Raw genomic sequence first — 19,693 nt, forward strand, 5'->3', positions numbered from 1 at the left:
CCTCTAGGTTTGAATCTCAACATCGGTTCTATATCCTGTGATTCTGGTCAAATCACTTAATCTTCCTGTGACAAAAAAAATATGAATGTGACCTAATGTAATGCAACTGGTGTGCATCTAAAATGCTCCAATATCATCTACTCAAGTTTGCGCCATATAAAACTGCAAAAAATAAAAAAGATACTGCACAATTTGAGATAAATGTACTATTTTTTCACTCAATGCAGTACAGCAACCAAAGTTGCTGCCCTGCATTATGTTGCATGAAAGAAAGAAAGTAGAATAGTGACATATCCAATGAAATATGCATCTACTGCTGTCTTCCTAAGCATTGTTGCACTTTCAGGCTGCTTAGCACCATACACACACCTATGCAGTATCCACACACATGTGCACAATAGTGTAATGGTGTCAGTGTGAGCCTAGCATAGCTTTTGTGCTGGAAGGGCACCCTTACAATATGCAATATTACACTTAGACTTACTTTTTACTTTTTACCACTTTGTAGTGTACATCTCACAAGCAAAGTTTAAAAAAAGCTGGAAAAAAAACATTTTACCAACTTTGCGCCTGCTTGAAGAGACATATATTTTGGGGCATAACGTGTTTTCTACAAATGTTAGTGGATGGAGATTTGCACCAAAACTATGGGTGGTTGCATGGGAACGCCTGTGTACCCTCTCAGCAGACGCCCCCTTGATGTGAAATAGCATTAAATCCACTTTTCAGCTCAAAACAAAACTTTGAACTGGAAGGGTAATTCCAAAACAACACTTTGTGCTGGTTTGTGTCACTTTCTGTAACTTTTCACCAGACCAAAGGGAGGATAAATCTGTCTCTTCCTTCCCATATGGATGCTTTTGCCTATGTGATTGAGTTGTTGGTACATAGTGTGGGAGTATGTGTGTGTGTGTTTGTGTGTGTGTGTGTGTATATATGTGTGACTGGCCTTTCAGGCAATCAGGCAAGGCCTGATGGGCTGGTCGGACAGGCCAGTTAGTGGGCTGTGTTTTTTTGGCTGTTTGTGGGCCTGTTTTATTGTCTGATTAGTAAGTTTTTACTCTTGATTTCCCTGATATTGACACACATTTCCTGTGGCAAGCACAAATGCATGCAGTCTCTCCTACTTTGAAAAAACCCTATGCTGCATATTTTTAAAAGTTGAAAACTGCCCTTATTTGCAAATGTGGGCCACTTTTTTAGCTATCTGATTTCCTAAAAGGGGAGGGGCATGCTCATTATAGAGTCTGGACCTGTTTTCCTCCCACTCTGAATGTATGAATCTTACATTAACAGCTTTTTGAAATATTTGTTTAATCGTATGCGAACCATTTTTGGGGAGATTCAGAAAATGTTTGTGAAAATGAATCTCATAATTATACGAACATGGCAATGCTGCCATCGTGTGGCTGAAGAGTAGATTCAATGAGAGATTTCTACTAGATAAGTAGGTAAGTTAGGGGCAGCAACAACCTTACTAGACAGCCTATTATTTCTTAAAATATTTTAGGGCATGATAGTTCATGCGAGGTTCAGTGGTTTCCAGTCTCTATTGGTAACTAGAATATTGTCTTTCAGAGCTTTCAAATAACATGTGTGATGTAATTTATTGCACATTTGTTCAGAAAACAATTGTGCCTAGATTTACTAAATTGTCAAGCAGTGCAGTGCAACAGCCAAAAATGGTGCACTGAATGAGAAGGGGAGATCAAGAGAATACGGTATTTACAGAAATATGAGACTCTTCTCCCCTCTGCCTAGCACTGGTGCAGAGAAATTTGCTGATGTGCCCAACATACACACCTTTGCACCATAGTGCAAGGGTGTTTGTGTGAGTCTAGCATAGGTTTTGTATTGGAAAGATAGCCTTTCAGTGCAAAATACTATGCTTAGACTAACTTAAAACTTTTCACACTTTACATGTGTGCTTCACTTTGTATGTGTGCTGTATAATGCAGCACACATACAAAGTTAGAAACAGAACGGAGAAATGAAAGCATTTCTCCATGGCAGCCTATAGTTGGAATGGGCACTATTTATTTACGCAAAACCTGTATAGGTTTTTTAGTAGGTAGGGTTTTGCATCCAAAAACTTGAGAAGTTACATGGCAATGCTCATGCACCACTGATGGAATGCCTCCTTGGCGCTTAGTAATGCAAAGGAGTGCCATGCGCTGCTTTGCTACTTTTAAGTGATTTTCCATCACAAAATAAGTTTTGCTCTGGAAAGTAAATAGATTTAAAAAAATAACTTCAATTTGCATTACTTTCGTGATGCAAACACGGCGCAAAATCTTAGCAAATATACCTCTCAGTGTTAAGGATTGCAGTCTTATTAAACTATGTGAACCAAGTGGAAGTCACTTCTGCAAAATGCCGAAATAGATGCTTTAAATAATTATTGGTTATGTTTTCATTGAGTAACTTTCACGTATTTCTAAAGCCACCCTTTTCTTTTAAGCATAAGTATTTATTTTTCTAGTCTTTAACTCACATTCATTTGATCTGCCAAAGATAGATAAAAGCCATATGTCCCAATGTGATTTAAACCCAGCACTTCATACCCTTCACTTTCACGCAGCTTTCTGCAGCATTTGCTGATATCATAGTAAGGAGAGAAAGAAAGAGAGGAAAAGAGGAAGAGAGAGAGAGAAAGATTGCGCTGTGTAACTTCCATAAATATTTAACTTGAGCCCACCTTAAGTCCAGAAATAGGCACATTTAGGGCCGTATTTATACTCCGTTTGCGCCGAATTTGCGTCGTTTTTTTCGATGCAAATTCGACGCTAAACTAACGCCAACTAACGCCATATTTATACTATGGCGTTAGAGGCGAATAGCGCCAAAGTTCCCGGAATGTGCGTCATTTTTTAGCGTGAACCCCTTCCTTGCGTTAATGATATGCAAGGGAGGCGTTCCCGTCTAAAAAATGACTCCCAGGCCTTTACGTGGTATTTATACTCCCGGGCAAAAGAGACGCCCGGGAGTGGCTAAAAACGGCGCATTTGCGCCGCTTTTTAACGCCTGGGTCAGGCATGGCGTTAAGGGACAAGTGGGCTCAAAATGAGCCCAGAGTGCCCTCCCCTGCCCCCAGGGACCCCCCCTGCCACCCTTGCCCACCCCAGGAGGACACCCAAGGACGGAGGGACCCATCCCATGGACATTAAGGTAAGTTCAGGTAAGTTTTTTTTTTTTTTTTTTTGTGGCATAGGGGGGCCTGATTTGTGCCCCCCTACATGCCACTATGCCCAATGACCATGCCCAGGGGACAGAAGTCCCCTGGGCATGGCCATTGGGCAAGGGGGCATGACTCCTATCTTTACAATGATAGGAGTCATGTTGATGGGGGATGGGCGTCGAAAATAAATGGCGCAAGTCGGGTTACGACGATTTTTTCGACGTAACCTGACTTGCCCCATTTTAAGACGCCCATGCGCCATTTTCCCCCTACGCCGGCGCTGCCTGGTGTACGTGGTTTTTCTCGCGCACACCAGGCAGCGCCGGTCTGCTTGCGCCGGCTAACGCCATTCAATAAATACGGCGCCCGCATGGCGCTTCAGAATGGCGTTAGACGGCGCAAAACTTTTTGACGCTAAACTGCGTTAGCGCAGTTTAGCGTCAAAAAGTATAAATATGGGCCTTATTTTGCTATTGTAATATCAATGGCAGGGCTGTCAATGAGTAAGGGGGTGAGGAGTGGACAGGGCTAAAGGCTACATTATTCCTAGACATTTTTCTGGGCACCCTTTTATGTGGTGCAAAATGTATCAATAGATTCTGTCACAAATCTGTCCTATTTAATATTAATATGGCATAGAAAGTGGCCAAAATCCATGCAAGTTGCATGTAGACTTCCACTGCAATGCCCATGGAATGCCTACCCAAGGCAGAGTAGGACAACAGCGATTTGTGCTGCATTGCGCTACTGCAGATTTGTGAGACCACTCAGAACCATGCAAAGTGGCTTTGCGGGGCTTCATAAATATGCCTTTGAGGTTTGTGTCATGAATGTACCACATCGCATGGTGAAAACGTGACGCAAAGCTCTTATAAATATGGCATTATGAGTAGGGCAACAGCAATTAGCACTTAAAAAGAAAGGGGTTGATACAATGGGGAGGAATCCTAGGTTCCTGTACATTTTTATAGATGTATGGCTATGTCACATTTGTGTTTGCATACATGCCATTTACGTATGTTTGCTATGCTCTGCTAGTAATGTCTCCAAAATCTGTACACTTTAATCAGTGAAAGGAAGGTTTTAAAACACAGTTTTGTATGGCCTGCCAGCCAATTCTAACCATAGGAAAACATCATGACAGTATTAAAAAAACCTCATCCTAATTTACAAACTTGTGACCAGCCGTGGCCTCTCGTTCTGTCATAAATGTTCACAACATGGGAATACTGGAGGCGTACTGCTGTGTGGAGGAATTCATACTTTTTGTCCATCTCTCTTCCATATATTCTCCACTTGACACTAGAGGGGATTAAGCTCATTTCATTTCGCAATTGATTACATTTCTGCAGCTATATTGTCTTCTGTTAAAATACTTGCCAGAATACTAAACTGTCCATGATTATAAGTGGAAAGGTGCAGCAAGGAAACCGATGATGAAATAGTAGAGCACGCCACCGTCAGCTACGTCCTCATTAGAGACAAGAATTAACACCTTATTTTGCTTTTGATACAAAGTTCACTTTAACCTGCAATGCAATGCTGGAACAGTATTAAGTGCGACCATGAGTGATATTAAAACTTGGCAACACCAGTAATCAGCAAAGCAAAAAATTATACCGTGGATAGAACATACAAGATGCGCCATCTTGTGGTCCGCAGACATATTGGCCCATATTTATACTTTTTGACGCTAAACTGCGCTAACGCAGTTTAGCGTCAAAAAGTTTTGCGCCGTCTAACGCCATTCTGAAGCGCCATGCGGGCGCCGTATTTATGGAATGGCGTTAGACGGCGCAATCAGACCGGCGCTGCCTGGTTTGCGTGGGAAAAAACCACGTAGACCAGACAGCGCCGGCGTAGGGGGAAAATGGCGCATGGGCGTCTTAAAATGGGGCAAGTCAGGTTACGTCGAAAAAATCGTCTTAACCCGACTTGCGCCATTTTTTAACGACGCCCATCCCCCATCAACATGACTCCTATCATTGTAAAGATAGGAGTCATGCCCCCTTGCCCAATGGCCATGCCCAGGGGACTTCTGTCCCCTGGGCATGGTCATTGGGCATAGTGGCATGTAGGGGGGCACAAATAAGGCTCCCCTATGCCACCAAAAAAAAATATAAAAAATAAAAAATTATACTTACCTGAACTTACCTGAATGTCCCTGGGGTGGGTCCCTCCATCCTTGGGGGTCCTCCTGGGGTGGGCAAGGGTGGCAGGGGGGGTCCCTGGGGGCATGGGAGGGCACCTGTGGGCTCATTTTGAGCCCACAGGCCCCTTAACGCCTGCCCTGAGCAGGCGTTAAAAAGTGGCGCAAATGCGCCGTTTTTAGCCACGCCAACTCCCGGGCGTCTCTTTTGCCCGGGAGTATAAATACCACGTAAAGGCCTGGGAGTCATTTTTTAGACGGGAACGCCTCCCTTGCATATCATTAACGCAAGGAAGGGGTTCACGCTAAAAAATGACGCACATTCCGGGAACTTTGGCGCTATTCGCCTCTAACGCCATAGTATAAATATGGCGTTAGTTGGCGTTAGTTTTGCGTCGAAATTGCGTCAAAAAAAACGACGCAATTTCGGCGCAAACGGAGTATAAATATGGCCCATTATTTGGTTACTTTTTTGTCATTTTGAAAACCCCACGAAATTTTGTTTTACAGTGGCTTGCCACCGCAGTCTTATTAAATAAACGTGTTATATCGGTAAGCTTTTGGGGGTCTAAATGGTATTTGCTGCAAATTATAATTCATTTAGGTCTTATGATAATGTGTTATAATGTCGTTTTTTAAGTTAAAAGTTCACTTTAACAAAATACATTCTAATCTGATTTTCTCATTCTCTACAGAAAGAGCGTGAAAAAGGTTCTAACCTGGCATTCATGTTCAGACTTCCTTTTGCTGCTGGAAGGGTCTTTAGCATTAGCATGTTGGATACACTGTTATATCAGGTGGGTCATTTATCTATGAGGTTTCCAGATGATTTTAACTCATAGGCCCCAATTTTAAGGAGTGTGGAACTGAGGTCTGTGCTCATCACACACGGCAAATACCATTATCGCAGGGATGTTTACCGGCGAATGTAAATACCTTGCATTCTGAGTTTCCTAGTGGTGGAGCAGTTTCATCTTTCACAGGAACCAAACGTTCACAGAGGTCGACAGACACTTTGACCCAGCAATAGAGTGTAGTAGAACCATTAACAACACTAATATTATGCAATAAAATCTAGACAGTGTGGTCCATTTGGCCACATAAGGAAAACTCCAATCAAGAATAAGGTTAGGATATTTATTACAAACCCATGATTAAAATCATGTAAACGATTCTCAAAACAAAGTTATAAATATACATTATTACCAATGGTTGCCCAAGGCGACGGAAAAAGTTTAGTTGAACTAAAGTTACAAAAATAAACATTTAATTTTAATAACAAAAATACAAAACACTAATAGGATAAACTGTTACAAAGGCAATAAACGTTGTTCAGTATGGGCACACATCAATCAAATTTAACAGAAGCTCAATTTTGATTTTAGGTTAAGGGACAATCCTATCATGACCGAACCAGGGGCTAATCAAGAGGGGACAAAAGAATTGGGAAAAGGGGAAACTCAGAGTCATTAGATTCTAAATTCTAGGGACAAAAAGGGGATAGCGTCAGCAGGTCAGGAACCCAACTAAGTCCCAGATTTACAAGAATCTGGTGCATCAGTACTGATACATCAGATTTCCTGCGCCCGAAAACCCCCACCTAACGACACCATGGGTGCACCGTATTTACAAACCGGTGCACCTTGTAACACTTTATGCCACTTGCGTCAACATTTTTGACACTATTGTGGCGCTTTGCTCCACTGGCGTCAAAACGTTTGACGCTAGTAGAGCAAAGTGCAACAAGGCCCAATGATTTCAATGGGTACGCCATTTTAATGCCTGCTTTGAGCAGGCGTTAAAAATTACACCATAAATGTTGCAATTAAATGTTGTAGATTTCATTGAGCCATTTTTGCAGGCCTCCTAACGCCTAACCCCTCTTGAATACATTATGCCTGGCGCAGGCATAATATAACGGAAGGGGTTGTAAAGCCCACCTGCAGCCCGGCGAGAGCTGAGGTTATTCAGACTATGGACACTGGCAGCATTTTCCTGGTTGCATTCCTGTTGCCGGGATACAACCCTAACACCTCCGCACACATGCATGCTTGCACCCACATACACTGTTGGAAAATGGGTTATTGGTAAGGCCACTAACCTCCACCAAGGTCCAGTTAGGTCTCAGTAAATTAAACCCAGCTCAACCCTTGGTAGCTTGGCAACGAGCTTCAAGACTTAACTTAGGAGACAGAGTGTAAAGCATTCAAATATCACAAAACAGTATTTAAATAAAACACAGGAAACAGTTTAAAAATCCAAAACCAGTTTATAAAAATAGATTATATTTTTATCTTTAAAATGACACCAAAACAAATAAAATCGGATAAGGGGAACCGGAGATATGAATTTTTAAAGAATTATTAATTTTTTAGCGCCAAGAAACAAAAAGCGCCAATCGGGTCATCTGGTTGCAACTCGACCGGGGCAAAGTCAAAGTTTCAGGCCGACCGCGATGGAGCCCTGCTCGGCTACAGGCCGCGGGAGGCCTCGGTTAAAAGTTTACCTTCACTTAGTCTTTTTTTCGAAGATTTTCTTCAGCGGGACGAACCTGCCAGTCCAATCCGACCTCCAGGAGCCCTTCTCCGGATACGCGATGCTGGAATCCTCGGTAGAGATTTTTACCTTCGGACTTAGTCGTTTTTTCGAGGTGAAACTCCTTCGACCGGGGTACACCTGGATCTTGATCCGACGTCCATGGAGCCCTCCTCGGATACGCTGGCTGGGAGGTCCCGGTCAACTTTTTACCTTCGGACTTAGGGGCATATTTATACTCTGTTTGCACCGGAATTGCGTCGTTTTTTTTTACGCAAATCCGACGCAAACTAACTCCATATTTATACTTTGGCGTTAGACCCGTCTAGCGCCAAAGATCTTGGAGTTTGCGTCATTTTTTTGCGTGGACACCTACCTTGCGTTAATGATTTGCAAGGTAGGCGTTCCCGTCTAAAAAATGACTCCAAGGCATGTGCGCCTTATTTAAACTCCCATGCAAAAATGACGCACGGGAGTGGGCGGGTAAAAAAAAATGATGTCCAGCCGCTTTTGCGTCATTTTTTAACGCCTGGTCAGGGCAGGCTTTAAGGGACCTGTGGGCTCGGAAAGAGCCCAGAGGTGCCCTCCCATGCCCCCAGGGACACCCCCTGCCACCCTTGCCCACCCCAGGAGGACGCCCAAGGATGGAAGGACCCATCCCAGGGAACTTAAGGTAAGTTCAGGTAAGTATTTTATTTTTTATTTTTTTGTGGCATAGGGGGGCCTGATTTGTGCCCCCCTACATGCCACTATGCCCAATGACCATGCCCAGGGGACATAAATCCCCTGGGCATGGCCATTGGGCAAGGGGGCATGACTCCTGTCTGTGCTAAGACAGGAGTCATTTCAATGGGGGTTGGGAGTCAAAAAAAATGGCGCAAATCGGGTTGAGGGCAATATTTTGCCTCAGTCCTGACTTGCCCCATTTTTTGACGCCCAAGCTCCATTTTCCCCTACGCCGGCGCAGCCTGGTGTGGGTCATTTTTTTTTACGTACACCAGTCAGCTGCGCCGGCTAACATCATTCCATAAATAAGGCGCTCGCATGGCGCTTTGGAATGGCGTTAGCCGGCGTTAAAATTTTTGACGCACAACTGCGTTGGCGCAGTTGTGCGTCAAAAAGTATAAATATGGCCCTTAGTCTCTTTTACTGAGATTTTGTTTACCGGGACGAACCAGAAAATCAGGCCGGGTCGCGGTTGAGGCAAGCCGGCTAGGGTTGCCGCGGCGGGTCGGTCCCTCTATGGAGCTTTTTTACAAAAGTTGTCCAAACTTCTCCAAACTTCTGGAGGTTCTCCCAGATGTCCTTTTAAGGTTCTTTTGGGGTCCACAGCTCACCCCAAGGGTCCAGAAGTTCTGAGATGGTCCTTGGGGGTGCGGACTACAACTCCCAGAATGCACCTGGTGCAAACTCCTTTTTGGCCACTGGACAGTGGTCAGCTGGTCGCTTTCTTCAGGAGTTGGTGCAGGGGACTCTGGTTAGCAATTTTTCACCTGTAGCAAACAGGGAGTCCCTCCTTGAACCAGTTGAAGCCAGGCAAAGTCCTTCTTGTGGTGAAGCCCAAGTGTGCATCTGGTGCAGTCCAGGGGTCCAGCAGGGCAGTCCTTCTTCTTCTGTTGTTCTTCCTTGTTGGATGTGGTAGGGAACTGAGGTGTGGGTGCAGGTCTGCCAGTTTTATCCTTGCTCCTGGGTGAAAAGCAGGGGGGTCCTGGTTCTCCAATCATGTGCAGGGTCCTTCCCCCTGTGATGACCACTTCCTGGGAAGTGTGGCAAAAATCAATCCCAGGAGGCAACATTCTCTAAAAATTGCAGGCAACCCTCTTTCAGTAAATTGTTTTTTTAAAATAGCATAGGGGGCCTAATTTGGGCCCCCCTACATGCCACTATGCCCAATGGCCATACCCAGGGGACAGAAGTCCCCTGGGCATGGCCATTGGGCAAGGGGGCATGACTCCTGTCTTTGCTAAGACAGGAGTCATGTCAATGGGGATTGTGCATCAAACAAAATGGTGCAAGTCCGGTTTGAGGCCTGATTTTTGCCTCAGACCTGACTTGCACCATTTTTTGACGCACAATCCCCATTTTCCCCTACACCGGCGCTGCCTGGTGTGAGTCTTTTTTTTTTACTCAGTCCACAGCGCCGGCTAACGTCATTCCATAAATAAGGCGCCCGCATGGCGCGTTGGAATGGCGTTAGCTGGCGTTGGCGCAGTTGTGCATCAAAAAGTATAAAGATGGCCCTAAATATCCCAAGACTTGTATTACACCACTCTACTGAGTAAGAGGATGCGTAGTGTGTGGATTCATTACATATAGCATTAGCTAGTTATTCTTTCTAAACAAATGTCTTCTGAAATATCATGCATGACACTTTTATGTTATTCAGTACTCGAAAAAGTCAAGGATATGGCCGAATTATGATACTTGGAATTTTCATGCATGCTGATGTGCATTCAACAATCCAGATGCAGAGACTAATCTGAAGGATTCTTTATTTGAGCAGGTTGTGCCTGAGATGAGATGAGAGTATCGAGATCGTTTGGCTTTCTTGATGTCTGTTGTTAGAACTTAGGGGCTTTATTTACAAAGAATTTGCGTAGGGCAGCTTCGCAAGTCATTTTGCTGCGCTGACCTATGCCAATTCGCAAGGGCAGGAATGCACTGTGTCTACAACATATAGTGCATTTCTGTCCTTTCAGCCAACAGGCAATTTGCAGCTGAACCCCAATGCAGGCACCCTTGCATCGTGGTGCAAGGGTGTCTGTGTTGTTGGCATAATTTATTTTAATCACAAGAGGCATTTTCCTCATTTTAAGTGTGCTGCAGAAAGTGGAAAGAAGAAAAAACAAGGAGAAAGGTAAACCTTTCTCTTTGTTACGCTTGCTCTGGGAGGTGTATGTTTTTGGCACTGCCCTAGATTTATGCTATGTTGAAAATCTGGGGCAGTGTCGAAAACCATGGGTGTTGATTGGGAACACCCACAGCAATGCCAATGGCACACCTTCCCAACACAGTGTGAGGCAATGTAGTGACTTGCACTGCGTTGCCTTACACCATATCTACGCGGCTATGTAAAGCCATGCAGGGTGGCTTTGCATGGCCTTGTAGATATGGGTTTTCCCTGTGCAGCACCACAATGTCAAAAAAAGTGACACTCGGGTGGTGCACATGTTCTTGGAAAGAAGCTCCTCGGACTCTAGTTGACAGAGATATGCACCTTGTCCAAGAAGGGATCACAATCCTTGTCATGGTAAATCGGACACACACCATAAATTAACCTGTGCTCACACTCTGGTAGCTTGGCACAGAGCAGTCAGGCATAAGAGGCAATGTGTAAAGTATTTCTGCAACACTTAAATCACAGTAACACAGTGAAAGCACCACAAAAGACTCCAAACCAGTTTAGAAAAATAGAGAATATTTATCTGTGTAAAACAAGAACAAAACAACAAAAAAACAATATGTAGAACTCAAGCTAAGAATTTTTAAAGATTAAACTGTAATATATTGCTTAGAAGCAAAAAGCACTAACAGGGGATATCTGGTCATGCTAGACCGGGGGGGGCTCTTTGGGGTCAGGAGTTGGTTGAAGATCGGTCCAGGAGCTGTAGTAGATGTGTTGGAAGTCTTTTGTGTCCCTGAGACTTCAGAAGAACAGGTGGAAAGCAAGCAAGCCCTTGGAGGGGCTCAAGGATGTAGAGAATAGGTCCAGTCCTTCTCACTCCAGATAAGAAGCAGCAGGCAGCAGGCAAACCCAGCAAAGCAAGTAGCAAAGTGGCAGTCTCTCCTACAGCACACAGCAAGCAGTAGGCCAACACAGTAATGCAGTTAACAGAGTTGCAGTCCCTCCTGGCAGCACAGCAGTCATTATTCCTGGCAGAATGTCCTTGGTTACAGTAGAGTTCTGATCTTTTGGGGTGTGGGGGCTCAGTACCTATACCCAGTTGAACCTTTGAAGTGGAGGGAACGTCAAATAGGGGCCTTTGAAGTGCACAAGGTCCCTGTACTTCCTTGCCTGGCTCCAGACACTCTCCAGGGGGATATGCAGTCCTTTGTATGAGGAGAGGCATAGCCCTATTCAGATGTAAATGTCAGCTTCTCCCTTTCCTCAGCCTGGAAAGACTCACAAGCCTGCTGATGGGCCATCAGGATGCAAATATCACACGTCAGTGTCCTTTGTGTGTGAATGTGAAGATGGCTTGCACAAAGCCCAGCTGCCACCCACTTCAGGCATGTATTCAGAGACAGGCAGAGGCACAGAATGGTTAAAGTAAGAAAATGCCAACTTTCTAAAAGTGCCATTTACAGACTTACAATTTAAAATCTGAGTTCACCATAAGCTGTGATTTTACAAAATGAGTCGGCAGGCACCAAACTTCCATTTCTATATTTTCCCACTGAGAAGTTACACTTAAAGGCTGCTGGAAGGTAGCCCACAAGTAGTCATATGAGAGATATAGGCCTTCCAGCAGTGAAAAACAAACGTAATCCTGTTTCACTACCAGGACATGTTAAACTTAAAAGTATATGTACAACTTTTTTTAAACAATGCACCCTGCCCTTGGGGCTTGAAAGGGCCTACCTTAGGGGTGGCTTACATATAATAAAAAGGAAGGTTTGGGCCTAGCTAGTAGGTACACTTGCCAGATCAAATGGCAGTTTAAAACTGCAAACACAGGCTCTGCAGTGGCACGCCCGAGACATCTGACAGGGTACTGTAGTGAGTGGCACAACCAGTGTTGTAGGTCTTCTATTTGCATTTAATTTATAGGCCCTCGGTACACACACTGCACTTTACTAGGGACTTACAAGTGAATTAAACATGCCGATTGTGGATAACCAATATCATCAAGTTTAGAGCACAGAGCAGCTGCACTTTGGCACTGGTCATCAGTGGTGCCCAGAATCCTAAAGCCAACAAAAACTAATTGAGCAAAAACTGATGGAAAAGGCAAAAAGTCTGGGATGACCCTGCAGAAAGGGCCAGGTTTAGCAGCTGCTTTGCTGTTTTTTCTCATTATGGCTGCTTGTTTTTTCCGCTCTCTTTTCAGATATCAGGTTTACTTTGATTTTTCCTTCACATCTGTTGAACCATGCAGTGTACCATATGTGCAAGGCTGTGGGCCCAATTACTTTATTATATGTTATGCATAACCATTGATGAAATTGGTTTATTACCACAATATATGATAGCTATTCACCATCTTGCAACCACTATTATACTATTATTTTTTTAGGTTCATATATCGTTCACATTGACAGTCTACCTGTAGTGTAATTAGTTTGGACGCCGGTGGTTCTGAATGTGAAAGTAGCAGGAGTACACACATGATGCTCCTATTGGACAGTCCAGAGCTCCTTCTACTCCAAAACTATTCCCTGGTTGTGACGAGCAGATACAAAGTACATTGAAACATCCACTCTAAAACAGGCAGATGGACTGAAGCTCTGCGACCGCTAGCCCAGTATTTCAGTCAGTACAGGTTCTTCTGTCAGAAACCTCGTTATTGCTCTATCTCTAAATAGAGCAACGGATTTATACAGTAGTAGCTAGGGAGAAACCACTCTCCCACTTATTATAAAGGTTATACTATTTATCTCCATGTCATGTTCCTAACCTTGCACAGTTTGCACCAAATTTGCCATTCTCACATTTTCCTATTGTAATTGTACCAAAAAATTCTTAATACAAAAGTTATCGATGAAGATATGCCACTGTAAGCGTTATCTTTAGTTTAATGACTTATGACATCAGTGACTGCTCCTTTGCTGACATTAAGGTAGGTGACAACCTCATTGTGAACCACCATTACCTAGCAACATTACCTAGCAAAAACCGACATGAAAACCTTAATAAGTAGTTCCTCTTGTTTGTCTATACACATATCACATATTAAGTAGCAGATGGAAGAACATTCACAGTAGCCTCTCCAGAGTACCAGGCTACACAAAGGTTGCGGAGCAGGGAAGCGACTAATGTGGGTGAGTGTTCAATACCAAATTAATGAGAAGAGAAGCTAGGGAATACTGAAGAGAAATGTTGAAGAATAGAATAATTCAAAGGGCATAGTGGGAATGGATGTGTTACTGGGGAAATGGTGCATTTATATCGGAAGAGTGTATAGTACCATTTCATTTACAGACCTAGGGCCTGATTGCCATCTTGGCAGACAGGGTTACTCCATCACAAATTTGACAGATATCCTATCCCCCAAATTTCAATTCCATTATATCCTATGGGAATGTCCACCACGTTGTGAGTATTTCATCCACCAAGATCGTAATCAGGACCATAATGTTTTGAATAGTTAGAGATTGAAAGTATCTTGTTACAACCCCTTATTTGAGCATTCAGCCACTTGTTTTTCTTGCAGTCATTTGTGAAGGATTATATGATCTCCATTACAAGGCTTCTGCTTGGGCTGGATACAACACCTGGATCTGGATTCCTTTGCTCTGTAAGTGAAATTAACAATATACTAAGTTTTTTCAATAATTTTGTGACTGTAAAAACAAAATGAAGTAATAAAGCTCCATGAAGATTTTTTGAATGATGCTGAGGGTAAAATTATTTTACATAATTGACATCACCAAACTAGTCTTCACATCAACTGTCAGGAGATCAAAACATTCTACAGGGTAAACAAAGTGGCCAACAGAGTGAGATTCCTGGGCTTGAGAGAAAAAACAGGAGAATAGAAACACCAACAGTTATCTACAAAAATGGACGGTGACTACACAGTACCCTAATACAAGATTAAAAAAGAATACAATAGATGGCTCAGACATTTCACAAGGTTTGAAATGACAGCACAGAGGTATGAAAAGGTTTTGTCTGGGAACTCTACCACTTCAAATTCCTCACCTCCTGACTTGTCTTTGTCTGGGAGTAATATGCCAAAATGTGTAAGAGAATGCATACATCAGCTCTATTCAATAAAGCTAATACACCCAGACTCAGTGCTCTCCTCTTTAATCCCATGATTCTCCCATGTTAAATATAGGTCTTCCAGTCTTCCTCCCCATGAAATTTAATCTTGACAACATGCATTTCTGTTAGACTAGAAAAGAAATGTGTGAAATGTGTTGCGATGTTATCCTCTGTTACAGGATGTGGAAGCTTAGTGTATCTTTATTAGTTACGTATACATTTATAACATATAACACAAATGTTGTGCATGAAAATGTTAAAAATGAATCTGATATAGAAAATATGAAACTTCTACACAACACCAGAGGAAAATCAGAAAATCTATATCTAGGCTTATATGGTGTCTACTTTTATTTATCTCTGCCTTTTTGTGATTTATATACCACTTTTGTCTATCACTGATTATGTAATTTTCAAGAATAAATGTATATATCTCAGTAATGGAGTTGGGAGATATCAGTTGGTCTACAAAGTAACAGGGGGCATATTTATATTTTTTGGTGCAAAACTGTACTAATACAGTTTTGCACCAAAAAGTTTAGCACCGGCTTGTGCCAACCCTGAGCACCAGCCGGGCGCCATATTAATGGTATGGCACAACCTGGTGCAAAGGGTGGGCTAGGCTAAAAAAAAAAAACTTTAGCCGGGTGGGGCTGGCGGTATGGGAGAAGGGGGTTTTGCACCAAAAAATTACTCTAACCAGCCTAGCATTTTTTCTTATGCAAAAGCATCCATATCACATGACTCCTGTCTTAGAAAAGACAGGAGTCATGCCCACCACCCCAATGGCCAACACAGGCGACCAGTATCTCCTGGGCATTGCCATTGCACCCTGTGCCATACAGGGGGCAAAAATACTTACCTATACTTACCTTGGATGGGGTCCCCCATCCTCCGGTGTCCCTCTGGTGTGGGTGGGGGTGTTCCTGGGGCCTGAGGATTACACCTGTGGACCCCTTCCATGGTGTTTAACCATGGAAAGGGGTCAATGGTTTTAAAACCAGCTCTCTTTCTTTTGCAGTATTTTTATACATACATCTGTGTGACTCCTCATGGGTCTGTGGGAAAATGCCCTACACTACAATACCCTAAACTAATTATTGAAATTATTTTAGATTTTTGTATGTCTCTGCTGATATTTGGCAAAAATTGATTAAATACTTCCAAATTATTGCCATCACCTTACACAGTGGTAGTATCTTTTCTGTTATAATATTGTTAAATTACTGTCACTCAGACATTTCATCTCTTTATTGACACAGTTTGGTAAAGCAAAGTGTTTGTATTCACTCTGTTAAAATGAGATAGATAGCAATTTTAATACTGTAGTTGTAATAAAACTGTTAAATAATAATAAAGGGTATTCAAATAATTCACAGACTTCATACATAAGCACTGATGTCAAATTATCACACTCAATTTTTCACTAGCACCTATTCAAAGTGAAATGCTTTTTTGCGTGTAGTCCTTTTTTGTGATTGGTTTTACTGCCACCTTTGGCCTTCTCGTTAAAATGGTCCCAAAACTTTAAAAAATGCTATAATAAGGGCCATGGCCTGACAAAATGGCCAGTCGGAAGCTCTGAGCTCCGCTGCTCCATGTAAAAATCCTGAATAATCCTCCCAGCAGAAATATAAAATAATGCCATGACTGGGCAAATCGGATGCTAAAAACAGAACTCTTCATCCTGAACTCCTCTCCGCAAGAGATAATCAACAACAGATGGAGTGGTGCTGCACAAAAAAAAGCAGGGCCTGAGCACAACTGAAGACTGCAAGGTGAGCGGGCGACTCCGAGACTAACCGTCGCTGTGTGTTGGGAGAGGCAGAAAACAGGAGTGGACAAAGCCTCTGAGCCACAAGTGCATCCGAGAGCGGGTGCATGACCACTAGTTTGCCTGGAGGACTGCATGGCAGACACCAAAGTCAACAGTGGCTACAAGCTGGAATGGACTGTGGAGTGATGCATCATTATTCCCAGGGTGGTATCTGAGCCTGATGGGGTGCTGCGGCGATAGAGGTAGCTGGAGGGCCTACTGCTACAAGGGATTCTTACCTCCCCCTAGCAACGCAGTAATGAAATAGGAGAAAGTGGGCAAGACTGAAGAAGGCAGTCAGACAGCAAGCACATATAGGCCGCAACTGAGAACACGGCTGATTGGTGGCATGCACAATAGGCCCGGAACGGCTGGCAACAAAACAGCGACAGTGCCTTGGGCCTCTGTTGCAGACAGAGGGTGCCATGGTTCACAGACCGACCTGAGACTGAGCCTGCATGCCCTAAAATGTGCAGTTGAGAGAGGGATGAAATTAGCCTGCAGGCTGCGATGGCCTGGATTCTGAGGAGCGCTTTAGGAAAGTAAGCAGCCTCTGACGTATACAGAGAAACACAGAGACATAGCAAAGCCTGCCTCCCCCACTGCTGGAACTGCGCACAGGCAAGAAAGCACCCATAAATGAGTATGGTGAACATGGCAGTTAAGATGGAGACAGCGCATTGAAGATGGTTGGGAGAGAGGCGCTCAAGGGAGACCATTGCCACAAGTAAGGGAGATACACACTGCTGACATGGACCTTATTCAACATTGCAAAAGTCGTTGAAAGGCACAAGAAGATTAAAGGAGTTACAAGACCTACAAGACAGGAATAAGGTTACAATATAAGGGCTGCAAAAAAGCACGTCACTGATACGGCCACAGGCAGAAACCTTGGTGGCAGACCTGGTGCATGAAAATTCGGAAGGACAAAGTACATAAAGGTCAACAAAGCATTGCAATTATACAATATACAGGAAGACAGGAGCACAGGAGCCTGTTCAAGAAATAAAACCAACATGGGCAGAACTAATGGTAGCAATTCAAGGAACCTGTAATGCTCTAGAAGGCAATCTAGATACTGTGGCAATCGAGGTGGGGCTGCTATGTGTGGACCTCCAAGAAACGTCAGAGATGGTGATAGTGAATGAGCAGGTGATCGATGAGGTCAATTGGGAAGTGGCCTCCCTAAAAGAACAAGTGGTGAAATTGACTGCTCTGAAAAAAAAAACTTGGAAACAGGGCAGAGGATGTTGAGGGCAGATCACAGAGAAACAATCTGCGCATAATAGGGTTCCTGGAAAGGGCGGAAAGGACCTGGGAAGAATCCTTTCTGGAGAACTGGTTTAACACCATTTTGCAGTCTAATGGGATGTTGCCAATGTTTCTGATGGAAAGAGTGCACAGGGCACTGGTGATGTGCCCTCTGAGGTGAACACCACTGAGGGTCTAAATTGTGAGAATTTTCAACTACTTAGATAGAGACTGCATCCTTAAGGTGGCCAGAGAACCCATGACCTTGAAATTTGAAATTCACACTATAGCAATCTTCCGAGATTACACTCCGAAGGTCCAAACGCAAAGAAAATTCTTTGTCAAGGTAAAACAGAAACTGAGGACAATGGGTCTACCATATGCTGTTATTCACAGCCCAACTTAGAGTAGCCGCACAGGGACAAATCAATTTTTTTGAGAGACCTGAAGTCTGGGTGTGGCTTGAACAATGGGTCAAGTTGAGGCCAGGAAAATGGGGCATTAGAAACCTGGTATGTGGGCTCGAGGAAGGGGACAAAGAACTGCTAATTGGAGTATGTCGCTGGGGGGATCTGTGGATTAAGTCCCAAACATATCACAAATTGAGATCCAGGAAGATGAAATGTTGATGGAAGTGCAGCTGGAGGACATCGACTTGAACAATGAACACAGCGACAGAGGAGAAGAACTAATCACACAGCCCTTTGGGAAGGCTGATTCAGAAAATGAAAACTAAAATTGCCAAATTGTGGCCTATGACTTCCTTACCAATATGGTAATGGGGGTTAAGGGAAGGGAGAATATATGCAAAAAGAAAGTGAGTGGGGAAACTCTTATGCTCAAACATACTGGCTCTACAGGACATGGACTACTAATTACTATTGAATGAACACCTGCTGGGACACAATTATAGTGATTGGTTAAGACAGCTGAGCTAAGACCTGGCGCAGATCTCCAGCACTTACAGGGGGGTGGAACCGCTGGCCATACTCAACTCCGCACAGTGATGGAACTAATATAGTATCACAATTGGGGAGCATGATACTATTGTACAGTTTAATAGAGAGCAGGGTGGGATAACCTGGGTAAAATCACACAGGATAGTGGGCGATAACAAATGTTACAGTTATGGCTTTCATATGCTTGTCCAGGGAGGGATGTGTGGGGGGAACAAAGTTATAGTTACTATCTGTTTAGTTATGATACAGCACAACACACTTCATACTAGACTAAAAATCAAAGGGTTATGGCAAAGTAGGAGGAAATACAGTGCCTTCCAGTTAGGAGAAAGACTTGCAAGATGGGGGAATGGAACATACATACCAAAAATATGACACAACACAGGGGGTTCGGCAGCTATGCACCGCAGTACAGGATACACTCATATATTGAGACACATGTGGGTGAGCATTGCCTGACTGCCTGAGGAAGTAGGAAAACAAAAAGTAAAATGGGGGGTACAGCTGTACACATCAACCTTCTAATCCTCCGCTCAGGGAATAGTGATACGGGTGGTAGCAAGGGTCTCGTTTTGGATGACCTATTTAGAGGCTGATCCACAGGGATGATATGTATTACTACTGGCTAGTATTTAGCAGTGCCTCTGTTTGCATGCACCAGCACCTCCTTCCACGTATGACTCGGTTGCCACTCCACTCCAACACCAAGGGGGAGAGATCAGAGAGATATATACCCAGGTATCCCACTTTGTGCATTTCTGCCCTCACATTGCCCATGGCCAGTGTTCTTTCTAACCTACTGTATGTAATATGTGTGGCCAATTAATAGGAGTACTTTCTGGAAGTCATGTACCGTTCTATCCACACATCTTTG

General features: G+C 43.6%; 1 protein-coding gene across 2 annotated transcripts in view; it reads left to right on the forward strand.

Moving 5' to 3' along the window:
* KCNT2 (potassium sodium-activated channel subfamily T member 2) overlaps nucleotides 1–19,693 on the forward strand; it is a 2,196,588-nt gene that overhangs the window by 2,099,072 nt on the left and 77,823 nt on the right. For both annotated transcript variants that reach the window (XM_069233351.1, XM_069233350.1), the window contains 2 exons: nucleotides 6,023–6,124; nucleotides 14,237–14,320. In XM_069233351.1, coding sequence (XP_069089452.1) covers nucleotides 6,023–6,124; nucleotides 14,237–14,320 — 186 coding nt within the window. The remainder of the gene's footprint in view (nucleotides 1–6,022; nucleotides 6,125–14,236; nucleotides 14,321–19,693) is intronic.

Source organism: Pleurodeles waltl, chromosome 4_2 (assembly GCF_031143425.1).
Source record: "Pleurodeles waltl isolate 20211129_DDA chromosome 4_2, aPleWal1.hap1.20221129, whole genome shotgun sequence".
Taxonomy (NCBI): Eukaryota; Metazoa; Chordata; class Amphibia; order Caudata; family Salamandridae; genus Pleurodeles; species Pleurodeles waltl.